At 47.4% G+C, this 26,001-nt stretch overlaps 1 protein-coding gene across 1 annotated transcript; it reads right to left on the bottom strand.

Moving 5' to 3' along the window:
* Window positions 1–1,726: 1,726 nt before the first annotated feature.
* Window positions 1,727–13,100, bottom strand: LOC119089645 (F-box only protein 21). The gene is made up of 11 exons (XM_037212435.1): window positions 12,800–13,100; window positions 10,576–10,845; window positions 9,970–10,161; window positions 9,033–9,264; window positions 8,146–8,294; window positions 7,259–7,394; window positions 5,917–6,108; window positions 5,110–5,247; window positions 4,101–4,232; window positions 2,854–2,959; window positions 1,727–2,391 (listed from the first exon to the last, which is right to left on the bottom strand). Exons 1-11 carry the CDS (start codon window positions 13,015–13,017, stop codon window positions 2,045–2,047), a joined length of 2,112 nt encoding a protein of 703 aa, XP_037068330.1. The 5' UTR covers window positions 13,018–13,100; the 3' UTR covers window positions 1,727–2,044.
* Between the last annotated feature and the right edge of the window lie 12,901 nt (window positions 13,101–26,001).

The following is a 26,001-nucleotide window of genomic DNA, read 5'->3' as shown; positions in this document are numbered from 1 at the left end:
TATCGGCGGCATACCTGGTAACGAGAGACCGCAAATCACCTGCCGGCAAATTGATGGGCAAAGGCGCTTTCAGCACGATGTTGCCCTCACTGCGGACGGACTGTCCTGCAATGTCTGTTGTGCGTATGGGCACTAACCCTTCAGCGAGTATCTTAACAGCAAAGGTTAATCCGACAGTCACTGGAGCGTCGCCTACAGGTGACGCCGTCTACACGTCAACCTCTTCGGCCGACATGACCTTGTTTCAAATCACCGCGTCGCGTCGCAAAGCTAACTGCGGCCGGTCTGTCCATAGACTCATGACCATGCTTCTGGGACCCGAGCAATACCTCATAGCAATGCCAAAAACTGCGACTTTGCACTCGATAGCGCTGGTATGAATCTATTTGCTGCCAGTACAATACATCCGTCAGATTTTGGTTTCGGTTTTCTTCGGTTGACCTCCCCCAGCAGCGTATCAAAATCCCAAACAATCGAAATACTTCAACCCTGACGGTTAATGGGTGGCGTACTTTACTGCATTGCACGAACGCAATGCGATTGTTTTCTTTTTCCCCCGAAGATGCTCCGTTTCACGTCGCCACGATGCATGCCGGCGTCTAGCTTTGGACATATTGAGTTTTTATGCAGCTTGAAGATATTGAGCTTTCGACATGAAGTCTTTGCCAAGATATAGTTGTACTGTTACGAGTTGGAAAAAATGTCTCCATGTAAAATAACCCTCTTGGAATGTTTGGGAAGAGTAACAGTTTCGAAAACGATTGTGCGGCTTGATGCTGAAACCTGAGTTAAATTGTTGAAAACTCTCAACACGTCCAGTATCACCGCACACCCAAAGGGCAACAAGCTGACCCGAGCCGAACTGCCAAAGCTTTACAATTTTCGGTCGGATCTGTGCCTTTGGCCGGATCGGTGATGCGGATCTGTGCGTCCCCAGCGTTTCAACCCTCAGAAAACAGCGGGCCTTCAGAGTATCGGAATCTTCTGCCACCTTGACCCAGGAACTTTTGTACACATTGCAAGGTTTATGCATTGTATATTATTATTGTACATGTTGATACATTTTGTTCACAGACACTGAAGGGATCGTTATATCTAACCTAAAAAACCTGCAGCAGTTCCTTTGTAAAACGTTGCTACACCTGGTATCTGCCACCAACAAACGCAGATACACAGGGCAATAATCATGCGGTCGCATGTTGGCACATAGATTGACAAGATGTATCACAGAAATATACGCAATGCTCGATTATACCATACTTTGTGGCACAGTGATACGGTTGGGCACATCAAATGCATGACAAAAGGAACTGTACAATACTGCTCGGATTTGCAGAGATAATTGGCTGAGAAGAACGCTATCAATCGTTGGATATCACGCATATAATACAGGTGGATGTGCAGATAAAATGTAAAAAAAACATTTCTAAAGCTGGGATCACATGCACAGCCGGTACAGCACCTGACGACAACACCAAGGCCGTATGTATAAAGCACTGGGTGCCTGAGTAGGTCGGCTTCATACAGTGCACGGCGCGACCATCACAGAGAATGGCACATGGCTCCGATCAATCGCTATCGATCGTCGCATATCACACATATCTTGCATATACATACATATATATATATATATATATATATATATATATATATATATATATATATACATATACCATACATACATATATCATACATCATACATACATACGTACATATATCATATCATACATGAATGTACATACAACATGTTAAAAACACTTCTAAAGCTGGGATCACATGCACAGCCAGTGACACAGAATGTCACCACATAGCAAGACAGCACCTGAGAGCAACACCAAAGCCGTATGTATGAAGTACTGAGTACCTGAGTAGGTCGGCGTAATACAGTGCACGGCGCGAACAATCACAGAGAACGTCAAATGGCTGGGCACATACAAAACAGCCACACCGGTACATAAGCAAATGTACAGCCACCCACATATATACAGGCAGATGAGGTATTCAGTAACACCCGTGTGCTATGTTCACAGCTCCAACACAGCCATCAGTGATCCATCTGACCACCGTCAGCGGTCACGGCTCCACCATTAGTGTCCTCATCATCTGAGTCCTCAGGGAGGATCTCTGGCCAAACACCCATCCAGACGGCGGGAGGCGCCGGTCTCAATGCCTTCTCCCTCTCTTGATCCTCGACGTCCTCCCAGTCGCTATCACCGTCATCTGTTGGCGACTCGACGAAGCTCATTTTCGTCTCATCCCCGTGCTGCGGCTCCGGGAAGCGAATAGCCAGAGGAGCGATCGGCACGTACCGCTCCCCGTCGAACCGGGCGAAGAAGCGACCCACCTCCACGTGATCGATGGGCTGTGGATCCGCGGCCAGATGAAGCTCCTCTGCAATGATCAGCACACCTCTGTTAGTGCCAGACACACGCGTGACGCTCCACGCCAAGGGCACAACGCATCAAGGAGCTAGCAAAAATTTGTAGACAGCTCAGTAATATTTCCATGGGGAGGTTAGTCTCTTATGAATTATAGGAATGATACAATGTCCACAAGGTTTCTGGAAATAACAACTGAGTGTTTAGATGTATGGATGCTTGCCATCAGGACACACAAATGTCAAACAAACAGAATTGATGAAAATACAATGCACGTTGAAAGCTTATAGACAGAAAAATTGATGCAGCACACTTTCTATTAACATATATATTATTCCCCATGCTAACCACAAATGCAGGTGAAAACAGACGAACTGAATAGAGCGAAACTGTGCTGGGTGTTGAAACACTGAGTGGATGTACATGGTAAGATCTAGGTAAGAGCGCACACCACTTGGTGGACACGCCCACTTACCCTCGGCCATGTATCCAAACTGGTCCACCTCCAGTAGTAGCTTGTAGAAGGGCTGGTTGACTCCCAGCTGCAGCCTGGAATTCATGCCACGCTCCTCCACCCAGTCCTGCAGAGGGCACCAGACAAAATCAATACAATTTACACTGCACAGACGTCGTTGGACGTGTAAGGTAGAAGATTGCTGAGATAAAAAATCACCAGTTTTACCACCAAAAACCACCAGTTCACCAGTTTTATATTTACTTTTAATATATTATCAAATCCACAGCACAATCAGAAAAAAACGCACACGGGAGTACTGCACAAAACAATCTCAGAGCAAAGGTGTATAACATCCACATGTGCAGCTCAATCCGTCCGGGTGCTCATCTCCCAACCTACCCGTGGTGGAATGAAAGTTTAAGTAAATGTATGCGCTCGCTATGTGCTCCCAACTGAGATGGTCTGAGGCCAGTCGCAGCAGACGATGAAGGTCACATGAGGTCAGGTAGCGTTGAAGACGACGAAAAGAACTGCGACGCGTTTAATTTTCGCCACGAAATTCTGCGGTTGAACCACAGTGCAACGATGAGATGGTGGGGACACGGCTCACATAAGGACTGCTTGCATGTGCACTGATCCAAGAAAAACATGCAATAAAAAATATTCAGACTAGGTGGTTTTAAAAGAAACAGCCATGAACAGCGTGCGCACACAACTATCTATACCAGCGTCTGAGGCCGAACATGGCTGAATTCTAATCCATTATTTAATCATTTACTTCGTCATTCAATACATTAATTAATACTCAAGCAATGACATTTTGTGACAAAATGATGCAAAAATCAATAAAAACTGAAGTGAAATTCGCTTATTTCTAATCGATGACTGAAAAGTTAACGCCAATTCTGACCCACAAATACCAACATACACCAATAATCGCCCTGATTCTTAAGTCTCAAGAAGAGGACGATTGTGAACCGCATCCAAAGGTCTGCAAGATGGCTTTTTCGGTCCCAAGCCCCATGTAAATGTAGAACACTCCCTTTAACTACATCAACCAAGTGAAAGGATTGTGGAGAGCGCTAAGTAATGACGAGCTGAGCGAGTGCATACTGAAAGCCCCACAGGACAAAACGCCACGTGTGTTTTAGGTTATAAGTTATGCCACTGGCGAGGCCGCCGGACGTTATGACGAAACAGGTCGCGAGGCGACACAACAGCCTGGGTCTGCGTTAATTTGACTATTTCATCAGCACCATTCGTACCTCTGGCGCCTCGCAGCACGGTGAGCAGCTGTACACCACGGCCAGGTGCCCGCCGCCGTACGTGACAACGTCACCGACGCCGAACCGCCTCCGGTAGTTGCCCACTGCTCGGCCTGCTGCGCGGAGGTCCGCCTGAAACACGGATAACAAGAATGAGGATAATGCTCACAACATCAGGTAGGGATCGTGCGAGAGTGAGGTCTTGACGACATGGACAAGATGGGGGTCCAGCGAACCTGGAAAATAACTGAGGGGCAATGAAGTGGATGTCATACAATTTAGATTGGAATTCTTAAAATGGCCCCTGAGCCCAACCTAAGCAATAACATGTCATTATAAACACAGATACCACTGCTACTACACAAACTAAAGCAAAGGTAGACATAAATGCATGCCAGAAGGTAATTCTTTGTGTGCTAACCTGCACCACCACTAGGCTCCAGTGAAATAAATATCCGCATTTAGGTCCATAGGAAAAGGTTTAAGGAAATGTTCCACATTAAAACATTGAAGCAAAAACATCATATATGATGAGAAAAGCCAACTTTGACTGCTGACATACTTCTCTCCATTTAGTAAATATTCTGCTCAATACGTCATCGTATGATTCTGTCACTGTGCCCCGCACAATGTTGATTGGAAGCCGGTTGACGACCGCTGACGTCTGGAAATCATGGCCACGAGCGCCAGGTACGAACGACTCGACAATCACATTTTTTTGGCCTTGATCGCCGCATGGCCAATAGAGTAGCAAGATTTGAATGACTTTATTGTGGCATTGTGGATGCGTGATGTTGAAATAGTGTCCCGGAAACATTCTGCACACATTCGCGGGCGTGTCGCTCAGAAACTAAAAGGGTTTTGATCTAAAGAGGGGCAGGGCTGTGAACTGCACCAAATGACCTTCAAGATGGCCATTTCAGTTGAAAACCCCAAACAAATATAGAACACCACTTTTAAGAAAATCATGCAATCTGATGTAAATCTGAAAAATTCCGCTGATTCTTACCATTTTCCGGACCTTGGCCTCCTGTTTATCCAGGGAGCGCAGCAATTGCTTGTACCTCGTCTTCAGGTCCGTCGCAAGTGCTTCCAAGCTACGTCTGTCGTTCTCCACCAGGTGCGGCCCGTTAGCCTGGATGAATTGCTGCAGGCAAAAACAAAACAAAAATATGCTTCAAATATAGGCTTCTTATTTCACTCAACATCCTGCTGACATTTTAAAGGCAACATAGAACACCTGATAGCGTGTGCGTGACAAGCTCGGTGCATAAGGCAATCGAGCATGCAATTGCAGGTTTCCTGTCCCTACTGGGAGCCATATTACACTTTTAAGCATAACTGGTACCACTCACAGTAACGTTGAGAAATGAAGATCCACATTTTCTACCCACAGCTACATAGATCATGGTGTTGGCTGTCAACACATTAACGTAGCCCACATCTCCTACGACAGCAGCATCAGCAAACCAACACCAGGTACCGTTGCGGCGTATTAGTAAAGCCTATGGTGCTCACATGCTGTACATCTAACGCGGATGTTCGTAATATGGATTTTTAAAATGTGATTCAGTGTGCAAATGCATGCACAATGCACACAAATGTCATAAACACAAACACCGCGAGAGAACGATGCGTGGCCCGGATGGGCCTTCGCTGCCCACCTGCATCAGATCGGAAGGGGTGAACGGCGGAGGCCGAAGGTTTCTGATACATTAGAGCGGAGGTGGCAGGCCTGCTGGTGCAAGCGCCTCACCGTGTTTAATTGACCGCATGGGCCGACCGCTCCGCTGGGGCATCACCAGAGACCACTCACCTGCAGCAGACGGTGTGTGTACATGGGTCGCATCCTAGCCAGGGTGGACATCAGGTCGGTGAACGCAGCCGTGTCCAGGCGGCAGCCACTGCGGGCCCAGGTGGCCAGTGTCTTGAACGAGGCCAAGTCGAAGTCGGAACCTGGCCGGCGGGGATCCGGCTGGGTGGAACACTGGATCACGTAATCCAGTACCTGCCAGAACACGGCATACATGATAAGATGGACAGACAATTATAGTAACACAAAACACAACAAGAATGAGCACATAGCAGGGCTAGACACAAGTCAGAGCCTATTGTGCACTGCCTCAGGGAGGATGTGAAGCCAGCAATCACAACACAATTTGGCAATGTCTTCCTGTCCAGCTCCAACCAGTTATATGTGCAAAGTTTATGGCAAATGGAAAATGATCAATTTGGCACATTCTGAGTAAAAAGCTGTTCATGTGGCTTAGGTCACTAACTTGATAAACAATGGCTTGCAAGGCGAATTTCGCCTACCAGGATTGGTTTGACGAAACTCCAGCTCACTGAACTGCTGCCAATTTAGCTAAGTAATACTGTATTAGGTGATACAAGACGCGACAGAAGTGGTATACAAGGGTGCTGTGAGGGCAATTTATAAGTGTGTGTGTGGCATATAAGACATATAAGACCACTTGTAGGTCTGTGGCACCTAACCATGGACAACACGTCGGCTTAAATAGCACATTTCCGCACCAATCGCTTTTGCATTTGCATTTGGCACGATTCCAGATACCCAAAAAATCACATCTGATGAAACAGTAAGACCCAAACAAAACATCAGCATGAGATGACATGACCTTGACGGAACCTAGAGCTCTGCAACAGCGTCACATATATATGGATTTCAAGTGCACGCTATTCGTTGTTTGCTCGCAATCCGTTTCCACCATCTATCAAACAATGCAACCACCATTTTAAGTGCCACAGGCATTGCATTAAAAAAGTGAATGCAGCACCTACAGGGAGGATTCAAAAAGGCAATCAATTATCCTTTGGACATTTCCCATCAATGGTTATATCTTAATATATCAAGGTGGGCTTACTTTTAACCCTCTTGGCGACTGGGTGGCTCGATACACTAAGCGGTATATTAAGCTAAGCTAGGCCTATGCTGAATGAGTTAAGCCACCACAGGCATCAGCATGCGCCAAACTCGAGGTTAGGAACGTGGAAGCATCACATGGAAAACAAAATATACATCTAAGCATACCAAAGTGGTGCAAACACTCAAAGAATCTCCATTACAACAGGGGCAAATCACACATATAATACCGACGATGTTATCCCAAGGATTTGCAACATGACTCATGCCATACCCTCTCTCTGGGGACAGGTTCCAGCATCTGGAGGTCAATGCCCGGGTGGACGGCTTTCAGCTCCTCCAATGCCTGCTCCCTGGACAGCCGCAGGCCGCGGCGCAGAACGTCGATGAACATGTACTGTTCACCGACCCTGCCCGCGGAACAGAACGTTAGGTTATCAGGCACGGTACACATGTCCCCGTACATATGCACACACATGGTGTGTAGGAACACGTTGGACACCGCGGACAAACGGAAACAGAGAGCGCGTGATTTCGTTCCGCATCGCCAAACATGGGTACAACGAGCTCAGTGACGCCCTCAATTGTAAACTTATGAACACTTCAGTGCCAGTATCCAAAACATCCATGGGCAAGATACCCTTGCAAGTCCATATGATGTATTAGCATTCGCCCAATGCATGGGTGTTTCCCTTTGGAAACAGATCAATAAATTACTTAATTGATGCAAGCCTTGTAGTAATAATGACTGTCAGGGAGAAAATATATGAACAAAAAATAAACTGTTGGATGACTATGGGGATGATGTGGCTTTACAACATTCATCTCAACTCCTTTGAACTCCCTTTGCTTTTAAATATATGATGTAATTTTTGAATCCCACAAGAAAGACATCGCTGCAATGCTTTCCACAATGCAAAATATAACACAGTGGGAAAAGTAAACTTACTGAAGAGCATAAACCCTGTCACCCACCTATAATCATAGCTAGATCTGAAATTTTTGAAGGCGCTAATCAAATGAAACATTTCAGAAGCTCTTCAAAAACACAAAACAGCACTTCTCCAATCGACCTGACCACAATCATCAGTATCCTTTTCCAATTAAGTGACCAGTGTCGGGCAACAGATCCGATATCAAGGCTCAGGTGAAGGTACTCACATCCTGTGCCAGCAGATCATCCAGCTGTGCGGGAGCTGCATGTTGTGGAGGTTGACGCCCAACATGCCAGCCACAGAACAGTAAACTGAAGCCATCACAGTCTGCACCTTGGAGCCGACACGGTGAAAGTGGCGATGGTGGAGGAAGAGCTGTGGACAAAATGGAAGGTCATTTAGACAAATGTGTTAGAAAACATAGCAACAGCTTGCATACACTCACAGCTGCAAAATAAATGGTCAACAATTTAGTCCACTGCATACTGAAGAACTGACCTCCATGCACTTAGCAGATGTAAAAGAAACAGTAAAGGGTTTGAACTTTTGCCATCCAGCAACTCCAATACCATTCATACACTGATAAGGGGCTAATTCATTCATCCATAGTTCTCAGAGTGGGTTCCAGGAATAGGTTCCAGGGCTATTGATCACTGTCCAAAAGGTTGGGCTAGTGTCTTGTCACAAAAACGAACAATCACATGATGTCAGGTTTACAAAAAGAGTCTGACAAAAAGATACAACTAACCACAAAGATAGCTAATTTTAAAGAAGACAATGAAACAAACCAGTTAGGTACTGGGATGCACACAAACAAAGACCAACATTGTGTCACACTTGCCATCAACAAACATCACTCAGCATTACACACAAATCACAAAACAGTGTGTACGACGTATTTAGCCATCCAGCAGAGACATGGTATTGAGCCTCATGATGAATGGGTGGGGGGTATCAGACTAGCATTACTTTTTGTGTTTCGCAGCACATCAACCAACGGATTAGCTTAGGAAATTTTATATCATGGATTAGCGTGCACATGGCCTTTATGGAACGGCACACATTTCAATGTGCAAGACCCGATAACAACGTTTGAGTTTACGTAACACCTACCAACATGCTCAGCTCGGCAGCTGGTCCGTCCTCTGGCCCGTCGTCCTCCATCAGGGCCAGCTGGTCATACAGCACGACGTTCAGCACGTCCAGCAGCTGCAGCGCCTCGTCGTCCGTCCACAGCGTGGGTCCGAACGGGTTCTGCTTGCACGCGGCCCAGTCAGCGGCTGGGTGCTCCGGCAGCCGCCGGCGCAGCTCATCCAAAACCAGCCCGGCGGTCTTGATGTAGTAGCTGCGGCAAGGGATCTGTGTTATAATTCACGTGTGCATATCAAGGGTTGTGATATTCGTTCACTGGCAGGGGAACAAGAAACGTGCGTACACTTACTATTACAAAGAAACGTGGGAAATGGGCAAGGCGAGAAGGGTGGGAATGGGGAGGGTGATTTCCACGGTATTGCACGCCCGCCTTCCGCATTTTACTCCGCGGGCACCCATTACTCGACTGTCACTCGTAAACTAAGTCATCAATGCAGAAGATGCTCCTAAAGCGAAACATAAAACCCTACTTTTTGTTTTAGGGACAGTGGCAGAACACGTTCTCAGCGTGACAATCGTGGTGATGGATCGTGGCGCCAACGAGAGTGAACGAAAAAAAACAACAAATGTGACACATGACTGATGATGATCAGAATCAGACCATTCCTACTAGCCAGGACAAAGAACAAAAGCCGAAGTGATTTTACGAACATCTCACTTACAGAATTGAGCCTCTACCTGACATTCGGATTGCTTGTTGCGCGCGCCCACAGTACGGTGGTTAACGCGCCTATGTTTACTACCGCGCGTCTGGAAAAAAAAACTAGAGGTGCAGGGTTCGATTCCCCGCCTTTCCTGCCATGGTAAGTGGCAGGCGATGCCACGGCCTCACCACCTGCGCACGTCGCAAAGGTCCCAATGACAACAACAAATTGCTTGTTAGAGACGAGAGACTCACGACTGGAGATCGGACTGTCGGTTGACTTGCTCCGGAATCATCCAGAGGCTCATCAGATAGAAGGCTTCAGGTACGTTCAGATGTTGCACTGGCCGCTGCACGTACTCGCGTATTATGGGCAGCAGCACGGAGTCCCGCTGAATCTCTCGGAACAGCATCCGCGCATAGTAGCGCAACGACAGGTCATCATCCCTGCCGAAAGGCGGTTACAGAGTTACGCCCATGCCTTAGGCAGCATCTGTTTCCTCTCAGAACCAGGAGTGAGAAGGAAGGATTGCTTGTCAGCGATGGGTTTAAGTACCAGTACCAACAACGCAGAAACATTCTCCTACAGAGTAGAGCCGAAGCCCTGGTGCACACCACTGCACCGCCTTTCCATGGAGCATAAGTACCCAAACGTGCGAAAAAGCGTTAAAATTTGGATTCAATTCCTGAGACAAGTAAAGCGGTAGGTGTCATGGGAAGATACTGCTCCTGGCACAATATCATACGTATGAAGTTAAGACAGACACTCATCCAATTTCGTGTTTGGCCTATTAAATCTATATGAGCAGAATGAACGGTCGAAGCACGCCGACAGGCTGAGGAGCCATTGATCCGACTCACGGACAGTGTTGGCGCGGGTAGATGACCTCCAGAAGGGCATCCCGGTTGAACAGGGTACCATGGGCGGGCACCAGACTGCGGAATTCCTCCATGGCGGGGTCCGGCAGGCAGCCGACCGAGTAGCATCTGTCGGCCATCTTGGCTAAGGCTGTGCGTAGGTGGCGGCCAGCCGAGGCGCGGAACCACGCAGTGCGGCGCCAGCTGCGGCCACACCACTCGAACGCACTCAGCAGGGCAGGATGGCATGAGGTCTGCATAAGGCGTGGGTACCTGCGAAACAATACAACAGGGCCGTCAGTGAGTCCAACACACAATGAGGTCGGCATCTGCGAGGGACCAACAAAGGCAACGGGACACCAGGAGGGGAAAATACTCTACAAATGGGGAGTGCTCACGAAATTGGAGCATGCTGTACAGGGAAAAACAAAGACACTGACGTGTAACACAGGCAGTTATTTAGAGTTGGTAGCTGATGAGAAGCTATAAAACGCAAGCGCTTATCCAGGGAGCTGCAATTACCAGCACCCTGCACTACGTTCATCTCCCCTGCGTGGAATTGAAGGATATGGTCATTCTATTTCAACATCCATAAGTGTGATGCATGTGAATAATCATCGCGACTAGGGCGCCCCTAACGCGAAATAACTAGCTGGATTACACTAGTACCTTTGAAATCAACAGCACCAGTTGCATCACTATATTTAATGTTGAGCGCTTCTCGTTTTTACCGAGCATGATCCTTTCGCAACCATAATTCACCACAACCCACATACATACCATGGTCAAGTTTATCATGTCATGCATAACTTTAGAGGGACTGCAGGGGCATCACCAGGGAGAAGGCAGGGTCGCCCACCTAATTTATGTCAATAGCTCCACGGACAGGAGACAAAGCCGTACACGCCACTCATTTACCTCGTGTTGTGCTAATCATACCTTGCTTTTTAAGCCGTTAGATGGTGTTACGGGCACGCAGGAACATGGCACACAATCTGATAAGCCCTGACCTTTGAACTTCTGGTAGCTGAAGTAAACTACACAACAAAAAGTCAATTGAATGATGCAGGACCTTTGTAGCCATTTGGCAATTGGCTGAGATCAACAATATGGTGTGTAATGATAACTGCCAACTAAAGAACATTGATACCCAGTATGCAGAAAAATTGATAGGCTAATTGTAACTCGCACCTGTATTCAGGGGCACAGGTTTGCCTTATTAGTGGGGGAGGGAGCCTGGCTGATGAAAAATAGTACAGCATGTCCCCCAATTATTGGTCAATCAATCAGCTTTTCCATGGTTTTGACAAAATTCCTGTTTAGTTTTGGGGGGAGGGCTGGAGCCCCCAATCAAATACAACACAAGGTCCTGTAATACTGATAGTTCCAATAGACAAAGTGTGCAGAATTCCTCCAATGTGAATGGTTTGTAGTGCCGGCTGTCAATGCCATTTGAAAGTCTACCCTCTGGATCAAGTTTGGACCAAGTTCCTCTGACTGCCCAATATATTGTAAACCTCTTAGCTCAAGATGCCATGAACTTCCTGTGCCCCCTACCCTTGACATGTGCCTGGCTCAAGAACCATATCTGTTACACAGGGCAGAAATAGTGTCACTTAGTGATCACTGTTCCCCATTGCTCCACCCTTCCCACAACTCCCGGCACTTACCTTAACACACACTGCTTAACAGGCAAGCATGACATTATCAACACAAACTTCATGGACTAGCTTATTTAACATTTGGAGAAAACAAAACTTTTTTTGCTACTGGTAACACTGCCATGGAAAAATATCAACATGGACCAACAAAGGTTGGCATGCCTTGAGAGGAATGCTAGTATCATATGGATGCAACTTAACACCACTTGAAATAGTGCCTGGCCTTGCCTTCAATGTTTATTTGATATCACCACAAACATGCTCCACAAAAATACAGACAAATTTTTGTGCAGCACAAGTAAAAAATCAGTGGGACGATGTGCATACCATAGGTTTGCAATGTCGTGCTGCACTCTACACGTCTTCAGGTGCAAAGAATCTAGCTGACACAGCCTGACACTAAAAATATGTATGTGTGCATATGTATCCATGTTATGAAAACTTTAACTGCACACCCTCATTACCTCCGAGATGCCAGCTGTAGCAGTGGACCACATGTTAACATGGTTGGTGGCAAAGCGGGCTTTACTGATGAACCTGTGCATAACTTATACAAGGCAACTCACCTCGACTTGAATCCAAACCTCCATACTTTCTCTGAAGTATGGACATCATGAAGCCTTCTGCATACTTGTGACACAGAAACAATATCTTCTATACTAAGGAAACACAAGATGTGTTCCAAAATTTCCGTTGGCAGAGAAAGCAGTGATGTCTCAGCATCATGCTCTCTAATGTCCATATGCATCACTCCCTCATCATCCAAAAACTTCACAGGATCCATCGGCAACTTTCAACACACAAGTGCAATGTTCCAAATATAAAAAGGCACCAAATTCAGCAGATCCGGATTGCACGGATGAAATCACCAACACCCCGCAGCGCCAGAATGGAAACGGAAGTCAAATGCGGCGGTCGGCAGTGGGAGAGGATCGGTAGGTAGGGCTATTCAAATCCACCAATGAGAAGCGGGCAGTTAACACGCGCTCGGGTAAGGGGGGGCGGGTAATTGGCCCCCCTCCCCCGAGGGTTTTTCCAGAATGGCTTCCGAGCGGCGCGGCGTAGTCGTGCCAAATTTTGCATAGCTGGAGACAATTGAATAGCGGATCGTTTGACATCAAGATTTATGTATGCCTTGTAAGGTCGCTGCCCTATAGCACGTCAAACTCGGGCCATGGCTTAAGCGAAGACAATTTCTAGAACTCGTCCAATCTGATACAATAACGGAGTGTTTGACGAAGCCATACATCTCTGAGATGCTTTCTTAGGCACCACGAATATTAAATGAGCAAATTATGTTGACCTAAGGTCAGGTGTGAAGGTCAGACCAAGGTCAAAAACCAAACTGATTTATTGGTCTTGGGCTTGCTGTATGGGATAGTTTGTGGTGCTCATTTCGAATTTATTGACAGCAGGAACCGCATTTTACATCTTCTATTTATTTCTTAGAGGTCAGAACAGGTCATTGACCTATGATGAACCGGGTCGACCTTTAGTTTTAAGAACATACTGCCTAGCGCAATCTTTGTCGCTTATTCAAACGCAAAACTCAGCGGTCTTGTATGATCTTGGCCACCATGACCTTCAAAAGGTCATACAAGGTCAGTGACCTCAAATGAACTCGTGACCTTTTGCTTACAAACAGTTGCCTAGTTTCTGGGGGCACTTTAGAGACCAATCCGAAATTTTGCCTTGTTTGACCTTATTTGACCTGAAGGTCATGATCTAGGAAGCTCAAACTTTGACTTAAGTGATTTCACGTACAGGTCAATATGTCCTGTAAATTTGGTGTCTCTAGCTTTCTTAGTTCCCGAGATCTCAGATGAGGGTGTCAAATTGACCCCCCCCCCCCACCCCCCACCCCCACACACACGAGCGAAGGGTATCTAGCCGGCCACCCCGGCACGTTTAAAAGAAAGTGCAGCGTGGCTAGACCGGATGGAAATGCTCATAAGCGACTGAGCAGTAGTTGCGAGTTATTTCGTTTTCAGTCGGATGTTTGAGGGGGACTTCAATTCAACTTCAAGAAGAAACTGGGCTAAACTTGGTAAGAAACCCATGTCGAATATAGGTTCTGGATAGACATGGTTATACTTTCCAGCTCAGTCCCATTTAACTTGAGAAAGCCCCACCTTTCGTGCATATAAGAAAGCCTAGTGTAACCTAAGGACCAGTTACGTCCATCAATAGCACTGGGTGCATTGTATTATCACTATCAAGACGCGCTGAGCTGATAAGACAGTTGAAATAGCGTGATTCCTCAGAGAAAAACCGGGAGAACGGAGGCATGATATTTCGGCATCATGCCTCACAAGCAGCAGAAGCCTTATCGATATGCATAGTGTTCTTCGGAAATGCACTTGCCAACTTACCAAATACACTGAGCAGATCTAGATTTCAATCACTTTCGAGTCCAAATCACGTTGTCAACCCTCAAAGTGCTACAGCAAGGACTCCTGCTGCCAGGGGTGCTACAATGCTTCTACTGCCAATATTTGATGCAGCATTTGTGCTGTGCCACAAAACTCGAATTGCAAAGGCTTTTACACATCATTACTTTTACCGTAAGCTCTTGAAGTCGTCACTTGTTTGCGACATTACTTCTAGGGTAAGAACTTATATGGAACGCTAGTGCTACACGACAAAACTCATACTTTGGGTTTTGCAGTGCAAGTTATGCCTTGCGAATAAGTAATGGGCGTGTACGTTTTTGCAGTAAACGTAATGCCGTGCATAGGTTTTAAGCATTAATTTGGTGGTGTAACACGCATGCCTTGCACAATTCCTTGCAGTAGAAGTGATATCGTGCTACAAGTTCAGTCCGTAAGGGAAAACGGGGCAAAATGAGGCACCCTGGTAAACCGAGCACCCCGCGATTTCGGCTGTTAGAGGTGGCGCCATCGGAAATCGATGGTTTGAACTAAAGCTTTTCTGACAGGGGATGGAAATGACGTGCACTGGGTCTTTCTGTCGGCGGCCGTCGTTGGAGGGAAGTGTGTTTTCGCTTTCCATGTTTTGTTATTATTTTTATGGTGATTTGAACATTGTTTATTCTACGAGTATAGTTAATCGTGAATTCAAAGTTGCTGCGTTTTGATGGTGTATGCCTGCAGGTACCTAGAGCGCAATTGTGAATTTTTCGGGATAGTTTTCGTTGCGTGTCGAATCCTGTTGTGTTGTTGGCGTCCATGGGGCAGAATGGCTGGGGCAAAGTGGACACTTGGGGGAAAACAGGACACAAAAGGTCCCGTTTTGCCCCACCTGAAATATGACTATCGCAAGGAAAGTTTGGCTTAAATAAGCCATGAACACAATGTTCCAATGGTAGTAACAGGCACATGAGTAGAGCCTGAAACAAATGAATCGATCCTGCTCCAGTTCTATGATTAAATAGTGGTCGAACTACTGCGTCAAACTGGGAATGTGCGGCCTTGCGATTTGTCGTTTATAATTGATTAAGGGTGCGCATGTGATACCTATATACTTATCGTTCTTTTTAGGCCTAATTTATTGTAATTATGTTATTTAACAAATCTTATTTGTGAACATAAGAATTGTAAGTACCTACCTGTGATGACTTGATTCAGTATCACGCATGTGCCCATCTCTTTGATAGCCTCTATAACTCACTTGTCAGTCAGCAAACAAGCAACGACTTCCGACCGACCAGTTATGAAAAATATCTTAAAAAGTAACTTAGGCTATACAAAGGTGAAAAGTTAATACATTTTTGGTCTTTATCGCACAAAACTCACAGTCCATTTCGCACTTTTCCGTACCTTTTAAGGGTGTATTTCTCTGCATGCTCAGGCACTGGCGTAAGTACTAACGCATAGGTATTCTGTCTGACAGAGCTGGCGTAAAAAAATAACTTCAAGTTTTGTTTTCTCTGCTTATGGGCAAGACCCGGCAAATTGTAGTAAGTTTTAATGCTTATTTATCATGTTGTGCCAGAAACGCTGCTAACTCCAATTAAGTGGGAAAAAACCTTACATTCCCTTTAAACATATACGATTCAATGTTTTGTTCTTGAATTATTGGATAGCTCCGCGTTTTCTTGTTCCTTAAGCATTAGGACTGACTTATTGTATAGTATAACATAGAAGGTGTTTTATCATATCGCCCTTAACATTAAACGTGACTAATTTAACACAAGAAGTGAAATGTCCAATGACCAACTAGTTATAGGCATGCAGTTAGGTATTTCGCTTTGATAATTGTACTTAATTTTTCATAGCAGGTTAGCGTTTTTCTAGTTAATAAAAAGGAATATAGGTACACGGGCGGGTCCAGGGAGGGGTGGGAAGGGGGGCTTAAGGGGCAAATGATCCTCCCAAATCCGGTCAACATTTACGCTGAGGTTCTTTTTTACAGAGGAACTACTTCGCCAGACGGAAAATGAATCGATATTACAAGAGAAAAAATGATCGGCAATCCTGGAAGCAGGATGCGACGGCAAAGGCCATCGAAGCAGTCAAGGTGGGAAAAATGTCCACCAAAGAAGCGGAACGCCGCTTTCTGGTCCCGAACTCGACTCTCGACGGACGGCTGAAGAAGGCACGGGCAATGTTAATAACAGAGGCCACAGAGAAGGTCCTGGGTCGACACAAACCTGTTTTCACGGAAGCTCAGGAGCGAGATTTGGTATAGCACATAATGGAGCTCCAAAACCGGATGCTCGGAATAACGCTGACTGACCTCAAGAAGTTGGCATATGAATTCGCAGACAGAAACAAAACCACTCACCTATTTAACACGGTGACGAAGATGGCAGGGGAAGCGTGGATACGGTGCTTCCACAAGAGGAACCCCACGGTCTCACTAAGGGCACCAGAGGCCACAAGCGTTGCTCGCGCCGCGGGGTTCAACTCAGTCGTTGTCAACGCGTTCTTCGACAACCTTGAGTCACAGATGGATTCTGCCCAGTTCGGTCCCACGCGCATCTACAACGTGGATGAAACGGGATTTAACACGGTCGCAACAAAACAAGAGAAGGTGCTGGCGAGGAAAGGGCGCAAGCAGGTCGCCCAACTGACATCTGCGGAACGAGGCACGCTGGTTGCCGGGGTGATGTGTATCAACGCTGCGGGGAGCTACACACCTCCAGGTGTGATATTTCCAAGAAAGAGGGCCAACCGGCAGTTGGAGAAGGGTCTTCCCCCAGGTAGCCTGGTGCTGTACCATAAGTCTGGTTGGATGCAGAGGGAGCTGTTCGTGAAATGGCTTAACCATTTCATACAGCACGCGAAGCCCTCAAAACAGGATCCAGTCCTCATACTGGATGGACATGCCAGCCACACCAAGAGCCTCGCAATCATCCTGCTGTGCAGGGAAGCAGGTGTGGTGATGCTCACCATTCCTCCGCACACCTCACACCGCCTTCAACCACTGGACCGGACGTTCATGCTTCCTGTCAGCACCTTCTTCTTCCAAGGTCAGAGAACGTGGCTCCGAAGCAACCCTGGCAAAGGCATCACATTGCATGAGATGGGGGAGCTGATCGGGTCGGCCTACGTGCAGGCGGCAGCAGTGAAGACGGCGTTGAAGGGCTTCGAAGTCACGGGGATCTTTCCCACAAACCGCCATGTGTTTGGTGAAGAAGACTTCGCAGCAACAGAAACAACGGACATCCCGCCGACCGGCACCACAGACGCACCAGTGGGTCTCAACTCAGCAGCATCTCCTCTGCGCATGCCTGGGCCCTCTGACGTTGATGTCTCGGTGAGCACGAACGTTCGGGAGTCATCGAAAACTGTCGCCGGAGACGCAGCGCAGGCTGGGATATCGGGACTGGGAAGCTCGACTTATTCCGAAACTCCGGCAAAGTTGCCCACCGCTTGGGCTCTGCCAGATGATTTCTCAAGCTCTAGCGATGACGAAGTGATGTTCTAGAAGTGTCATGCTCAGCTGGGCCGAGCCATGCTTCCCAAGGTCAATATGACACACCCGCAAGCTCCTATGTGTCTCCCCGCGAAATCCTCCCCGTGCCAAAAGTGCACTCAAGGGAGGAGAGAGGTTAAGGACGAAAGAAAGGTAAAACATGTGTCTTGACTGGGACACCATACAAGGAGGAGCTCGAGAAGAGACTCGAAGGAAAAGAAGGTAGACAGGGAGGAAATAAAAATGACGACAGAAGTCAGTCTAAGGGGAGAAAAAGGAAGAGCGTAGAAACTCAGAAACCGCAGCGCAAACAAAAGAAGCGTACGCCGCGAAAGCTTACCTTTGAGGAATCCTCGGATGAAGAAGATGTAGCTTGTCTGTACTGCGGGTCCTTCTTCTCCATGTCCAAATCGAGCGAGTCTTGGTCGCGCTGTCTCTCTGCGATAAATGGGCGCACGATGCCTGTGCAGGAATTGATGAGGAGGACGAGTGCGTGTTCGTGTGCGAACTGTGCCGGGATGACTAGGCAGGCTGATGTCTTGTCTAGTTTCACCATTCGTCGTACCTGCTGACGGGTCCACTAGGCTGTGCCCATTTTCGTGTTTTGCGTTCACACTGACTAAGAAGTGGATTGATGAGAAGAACGAGTGAGTGTTCCTGAGCGAACTTTGCTCGATGATTTGTGTTTTTGAGACTCGATCGTTGTCGTGTCATTGTGTAACCGCCAGGCTGTGTTCCTCTAGTTCTGTGTCTAAGCCATGCAGCAACGGCTGTCGCTTCATACCAAGCTGTAATAGACATTTGCTGGCCATCATAACTTTTATTCGTGGGATCATACTGGAGAAGCGAGTATGGAGTGGGATGGTTCGAACAAAATATGAGGGCTCAAACTTAAGAAATATAGCTATTGGATGTCCAGATCAATACCTACTCACCAAGCAATGCATTAATTGATGCGTTTTCATTGAAATGATAACTTTGACGATATTTATTTCGCTTATTCAATCTTATCACGTGTCCGTTTTGCCCCGAATACTATTTCATTTTACCCCAAGTCAGGGACAAAATTAGGAAAAAACATTGCCTGATATTTAGGAGGATCACATTTGAACATGAAAAGGTATCAAACCAGGGCTTTTCTAAGAGATAGACAATTGATCAGCCTTCAATATCCACCTGCTAAAGACTTTCTGGACAGACTTATGAACTTCCCATATTACAAAAAACGTTAAGGTGTCCGTCTTGCCCCGCTTTCCTGTACAACATATCCTAGCGTTCAAAGTATGTTCAGAACGTGATGCGTTAGTATAATAGGTGTATCACCCTCAGTAGCCAATGAAAATGACACATACGACGTCGACAGTATGTAAAATTGTGTTCGGCAGTTGCGCGTAAACATTCATCGGCGCATATTCGACTACTGCTCTAAGGCGAAGGCACCAAGGGTGGTTGGGACGAAGCCTGAGCGAGCATGGGTGCCTCAGAAGGCCAACAAAGTAGACCCCGCCAACAAGTATAGGATCCCCAGAGCAAGCAAAAAGATCCCAAGACCGGCGTGTTGGGCCCTAGACAATCGGTAGTGTCCCGGCAAGCTGACATATGCTGCCCCACCCAGAGCACAAGACCCTCTGAGCAAAGGAGAATTGCCCATGACCGTGAATTAATACCGCTGTGCAATAGTGTACGAGCAAATTAACAGAAAGAGCCTCGATAGGGGTGAAGAAGAGTAAGGAGAGAGAAGAGTCCTCCGCAAACGAGAACAAAGAGAAAGATCCCTCGATCAAAGTATACGGCCCCTGAACATCGAGTGTCTCGGTGCCTTACGTTGTAAGGGCCTAGTAACGACGCAAGGTCCTCCAAGTAAGTGGAAATAACCGAAGACTAATATAGAGGGCCCCTGATCAACTGAGCGTGCGCTGGTATATGGGGCTGCGGAAAAGCGTATAGAGTCTTTCGGGCGAATGGAAAAAATCGGTGAAGGTAGCCCTGATTGATCATGAGCACCCAGGAATGAAAGCAGATAACGTCCCAACAGTAGTGTTGGGCCCTACGATGAAATAGAAAGAGATCAAAGACAACGTGGAAAGCTCCTTAGCGATTAGATTGACCCGGCAAGTGGACATATAGGGAAAGGCAGCAGCGTAAGGCTTTTGGGAAACGTAATTAGCCTCAAAGTTTTCCCCAAGCAACACCATTTTCAATCAGGCAAGAATTAACTCGGTCTGCCCATGAACTCTTTACTTTTGCAAGCAATTGTTCTTGGTCGTATGTAGGTCCAAAGGCGTCTAATTTTGCAATAAGAAAACTGCGTCTGTTCGGCCGGTAATAGGCCCCTTCGGAGCCTTTACCCCGTGCCTCCCCCTCCCCCCCCCACCCCCTTTGCATTCGCCACCGGCATGAGCAGCTTAATAAATTGGGCCCGCCAAGAACATAGGGCTATCCATTCAACTAAGAAATACTTACGACGGAATGTGTAGGGCCTCCAACGATCGAGCGTGCCCGAGCAGCTTAAAATATAGGGTCCCCGTCAAGAGCGTAGGACCCTCCTGTTAAATAGGAAGTACCCAAGATCTGACGTAGGGAGCCCCCGAATGATCGGGTGTGCCAGGGCGTGTTAACGGATAGGGCTTTGAACAAGAGCGTAAGGCTCTCCGTTCAAAGGGGAAGTACCGAAGACCCTATATAAATGTCCCCTCGAACGATAGAACGTGCCCGGGCAGGTTATCAGAAGGGGCCAGACAAGAGCGTCGGGCCCTCTAATAAGAATTACCCAAAACTTAGTGCGGAGGGCCCCCGGAAGATGAAGGGTACCCGAGCGAATTATCGGATGGCTCCGACAGGAGTGTAAGGCCCTAAATTCAAACACCAAGGCCCAATGTACAGAGGCCCCGAACAAACGGTGTAGCCGAGGAGGCAAACAGATGAGGCCCCAGACAAGTGCGTAGGGCCCTCCATTCAGATAGAAAGTACCCAAGACACAGTGTGGAGGGCCTCCGGATATTCGAGTGTGCCCGAGCAGGCTAGCAAATGGGGCCCCGACAAGAGCGTATGGCCTTCCGTTCAAATATGGAATACTCACGACACGATGTAGAGGGCCCCGAATAATCGAGTGTGCCAGAACAGGTTAACAGATATGGCCCCCGAAAAGAGTGGAGGGCCCTCGATTCAAAAAGGAAGTACTCAAAACCAGATATAGAGGTCCCCCACGATGGAATGGACCCGATCATCTTATCAGAAGGGGCCCCGACAGAAGCGTAAGACCCTCCATTCAAGAAGTACCCAAAACCCGGTGCGGAGGGCCCCGAAAGATGGAGTTTATCTGAGCAGGTTCTCAGATGATCCCGAAAGGAGCAGAGGGCCCTAAATTCAAACACCAAGAACCAGTGTGTAGCCCCCCCCCCCCCCCGAGCAATCCAGTGTGGCCGAGGAGCCGAACAGAGCGGGCCCGCGACAAGTACGTAGGGCCTCATTCAAATAACAACAAGGCCCCCGAACGATCGAATGTGCCTGAGCAGGTTATCAGATTGGCCTCCCAACAAGAGCGTATGCCCCCGATTCGGAAAAGAAGCACCCAAAACCCAGTGTAGAGGGTCCCCGAACGACTGAGTGTGTCCAAGCAGGCCATCAGATGGGGCCCCCGACAAGAGTGTAGGGCCCTAAGCAAGTGACAGAGAATTGGAAATGTCCTAGACCAATGTAGAGGGCCCATGAGCATATCGCGTGTGTCAATGGGTTAACCGAGACCCACGTAAAGGGCCCTTGAGCAGCCGAGAAAGCCTCGTCAGGTTAAGATATGGGGCCCCGGCTATAGCTCACAGAGCCTTTCTGGCGAATGGAAAGAATCCGTGGAAGGGCCCGTGATTGACAAGGGTGCCCCGGTACGCCAACAGGAAGGGCCCCAACAACAGCACAGGGCGCTCCGAGCAAATGTAAAGAAATAAAGAGCAACGTGGAATGCTCCTTAACGACCGAAATGATCCTGCAAGTGGGCAAAAATGCCCCTTGGAAACAGCATGCGGACCCTAGACAGTGCAATGGGGGCTTAGAATTTCCAGTTCACAGCTTTTGCAATCATTGAATAATTTTTCGGGCTTCTCATCGGCCCTTCAGTTTTGCTGACGACTGTTTTTGGTCACCTGGAAGTCCAGAGATATCCAGTTTTGTTGCGTTTAGTGTTAAAAAAACTCCACCCGTTCGGCCGGCTTTGGCCCCCTCAGAGCCAATGGGCTCGTTCGGGGCCTAAGGGGGGCATGGCCCCGTACCCCCCCCCCCCCACTCTGGATCCGCCCCTGGTTTACCATTAACATCCAACGTAGTTTAGTTTGCATGTCAATGAAATCACATGAAAGCAGGCCTTTTCTTGTCAGAGTGCTCAATACGTACGAAAAACTCAGAAAAACATTGAACACGACTTTTTAATAGCCTTTTGGTGCATTAATCCAACGTGAAACGGCTACTGTGGGGATCAGCGGTGGCTGGTAATGTAAATCTCTCATCGCCCGACACCACATTTCTCGTTCAAATCACCTATTGAAAGCCCACAGCTGACGGCAGCCGGAGTACACCGAGAGTGATGGCCATAATACGGAGGCCCGGAATCGACCCCGAGATAGAATATCACTTAATACTGGCAGCCCGGCTAGAAAAGTGATGTGGACAGAATCCGCGTTTCATTTAAAATGCTTTCAATTGTGCACAGAAGGTGCAGCATTCCGCCAACATTGTTATTGTGGGGGTACCATCGGCTGACGACGTAAATATCACATCGGTCGATATGAATTTTTAAGTATTCGAAACATCCCACGTCAGCGCAGAATTGACGGTAGATTGCCTACATATCAATTAATGGTCATAATACGGCGGTCCGGGAAAAATACATATGTTCAAACCCAAAAATCGGAACTGTGTTGTTTAAAAAGCGCTGGTGTAGGGCTATTATCTGTCAGTAAAGCACACTCCAGGTTTTCGTTTCGACACTGAATACTAGCGTGTCGGTCTGAGCGGTGATTCGAACAGATACAGCGTCCAATGTGAACTACTATTACTTGCACGAGGAAGTTGCAGCCTTGCCGTATTAATAATGTGGTCGTGAGACCACTGTCGACCGATCACTAAATCTCGCGAACGGCGCATCACACATTGCTGATGGGCCGGCAGAATAAATGACTTGTACAGATGCAACGTCCAAATTGAAACACTTTTACTGGTGCGCGAAATGTGTAACATTGCGCTAACGATGTTTATGTGGAGTACTATCGGCCGGCAATATAAATTTCGTATCACTAGACAAAACCTTTTTTATTCAAATAATCTCTTGCCAGCGCAAAGCTAACGACCACATGCCTTCACTTATCCACATCCTCACGCATCCTTACGCTATGGGAAAATACTCATCATCAAGCCCAGATGTTGCGGCTGCATGCATTCGTTAGCAATGCTACCGGGCTGTCCAGCTGCCAGGACATCACACTCCGACGACTTTGATTTCGATTTGTTTAGGTCCCACCCCCGGCAGTGAATCACCCAGTGCTGGGATGCCGGCTGGAGCATTGCAAGCACATGATGTCCAGTTTAAAATAATGCTTCCTGTGCGCGCAAGGTGCATTCTTGTGCTGACTATGCTATGCAGGAGAACTGCCATCCAGCAATGTAGGCCTTGCATCGGCCGAAATTGCCTTTTTTGTTTCGGTCAATCCCTGACAGCAGAGAGCTAACGGCGGCTGGCCAGCACGCAGAGTGATGGGCATAACACGGCAGTTCTGAAAAAAATATTATACCCAAACTCCAAGCTTGCGGCTGCGTGCATTTCATAGCACTGGTATACGGCCATCAACCATAAGTACAACACACTCGGAAAGCTTCCGTTCGATTTTTTTCCGGTCGACTCCCCCTCCGCCAGCAATGAGCCATTCGATGTGACTGAATGAGCCATTTCATACGGCTATCAAATGCCAGTACAACACGCTCTTCAGATTTTGGTTTCTATGTTTTCGGTCGATCTCCCCGAGAGCGTATCATTCAATACTGGCGAGTCGCCTGGAGGAGCGATTTGCACACTTAAGGCGCCCCATTTCAAGTACTTTTTCTTGCATGCGAAAGGTGCAGCCTTGTGCGCAGGATGTCATTCTGTCATGTTTGCTTATCTAATTTTCCCTTGACAACGCAGAGGTTGCGGTAGCCGGCGCGCATATAAATAATTGATGGCCGTAGTACGGCGGCAAAAAACAAACCTAAAATCAAACCCTATGATTGCGACTGTGGGCATTCAACAGCACTGGTATTGGGCTATGAGCTTCCAGAACCAACACACTCGTCTGGCTTTGCTTCATTTTTTCCTTCGACCCTCCGTATGTAACGTATGTATGCAATGCAAATTACATCGACCGATGACCTTTCTGTTCAAATCTGCCCTTGACATTGGAGAGCTACTGGCGTCCGGTCAGCTCGTGGAGTAATGGCCATCATACAGCTCCACGGGAAAACAATTGCTAACAAACTCGAAGATTACGACTCAGTGCATTCGAAAGCACTGGTCGACTTCGGCGGTTTATGTGGTGTGCGCTGCGTTTGTTTGTGTGAAGCGCACTGACGCCATCCCTCCTCAGCCCTGTTGGACGGCGTGTGTACGGGTTTTACGGCGTGCAATAAAACAGACGGAATGTCAAATATCACCGTTGTGCGCTTTATCCCATGACCAAGTCTTCTGGCTTTGCTCAGAAGTTTGCAAAGATGGCGAGCAAATCTGCATTTGGGGTGGTCGCCGGCGTCAGTAGTACCAATCGCTGTCGTCAGTGGCGCTGCCTTTACCGTGCCTGCGAGCGGGTACGACAAGGATTATGAAGCAGAAACCAGTGCAGTGCTTGAAACAAATAGTTGCCAAGTGAAGAAAAAGGGAAAACAGAAATCTGCCGATTGCAACGTTTCCTACGGACGGGACATGTACACTGAATTGATGGGGAGAGTCACGGGCCGGAAGAAGCATGAAGATGGACGAAACGCGGGGTGAAAAATTAAATGTCAATCAAACGGTAAGAGGATTGGTTGGCAGCTGACAGTAGCAGCTGACATCATCCAACATCGCAACATCCAGCGTTCATAGCATCCAAGATGCGTATAATTCCGCGCTCATTGACGAATTTCATGGCATCCAAGCTCGCCGCGTCCTAAGCCATAACAGACAACCTTAATAACATCCAGCGATCACGACGTCCCGTTCATTAACTTTGATTGACATTGTTTTCCAGCCTTTGGACATCATGAGCGCTGAATGTTATGAGCCTTGGATGCTGCGATTGGGGATGCTGCAAGCTTAGATGTTGTGATTATCCCCTGTTCAGGCACATTGAACAATTTTTGAATGCTATGAACACTGCATGCTGCGATTTTGGGCGTTTTGACCATTGCGCGTTATGAACTCTGGATATTTCAATGAGCATCCGGCAGCAGCACTTGGCAGATTGAGTAACCGTGGTTGGCAGGTTACCACAGAATAGCTAGTAGCTTGGTTATTCGTTTAGTTTAGGTCGTTAGCGTTTGTTTAGGGTATCCAAGACGATCAAAATACCCAGAACCGAAGGTGGGCAAAGACTCGATAATAGCACGTGGCAACAGGTGGGTCTATGACCACCTGATTAACGACAGGCAGTCGACAACTCCACCTGCATTCAGTTTGAATTTTTGGATGACCGAAACCTGAAAATATAAAGTGTCTCCAAGATGATCGGACATGCCCAAGATCACCAAAGATTGATATGCAAGCAAGATAGTTATGCTAGATTATCAGCCCATCCAACCGGTGATCAACTAGTCAACAGCAATGCAATCAATCTTTGCGTCCCCAACAGACATTATCAAGATTTTATCAGACATTGCGAGCTGTTAGTTTCTA

Source organism: Pollicipes pollicipes, unplaced genomic scaffold, assembly GCF_011947565.3.
Source record: "Pollicipes pollicipes isolate AB1234 unplaced genomic scaffold, Ppol_2.1 Scaffold_3087;HRSCAF=3621_pilon_pilon_pilon, whole genome shotgun sequence".
NCBI classification, from domain to species: Eukaryota; Metazoa; Arthropoda; class Thecostraca; order Pollicipedomorpha; family Pollicipedidae; genus Pollicipes; species Pollicipes pollicipes.
Note: the sequence above shows the minus strand (reverse complement) of the source record. Positions and strands in the feature narration are given on the sequence as shown.

What these genes read in the sequence shown, in the direction of transcription:
- LOC119089645 (XM_037212435.1), bottom strand. Translation starts at nt 13,017, where the DNA reads ATGGATCCTGTGAAGTTTTTGGATGATGAGGGAGTGATGCATATGGAC. An exon ending in AGGCCAAGGTCCGGAAAATG is followed by an intron (nt 4,233 to 5,109) that starts GTAAGAATCAGC and finishes TCCGTGTTTCAG; the next exon opens with GCGGACCTCCGCGCAGCAGG. An exon ending in CGTGCTGCGAGGCGCCAGAG is followed by an intron (nt 2,960 to 4,100) that starts GTACGAATGGTG and finishes TGCCCTCTGCAG; the next exon opens with GACTGGGTGGAGGAGCGTGG.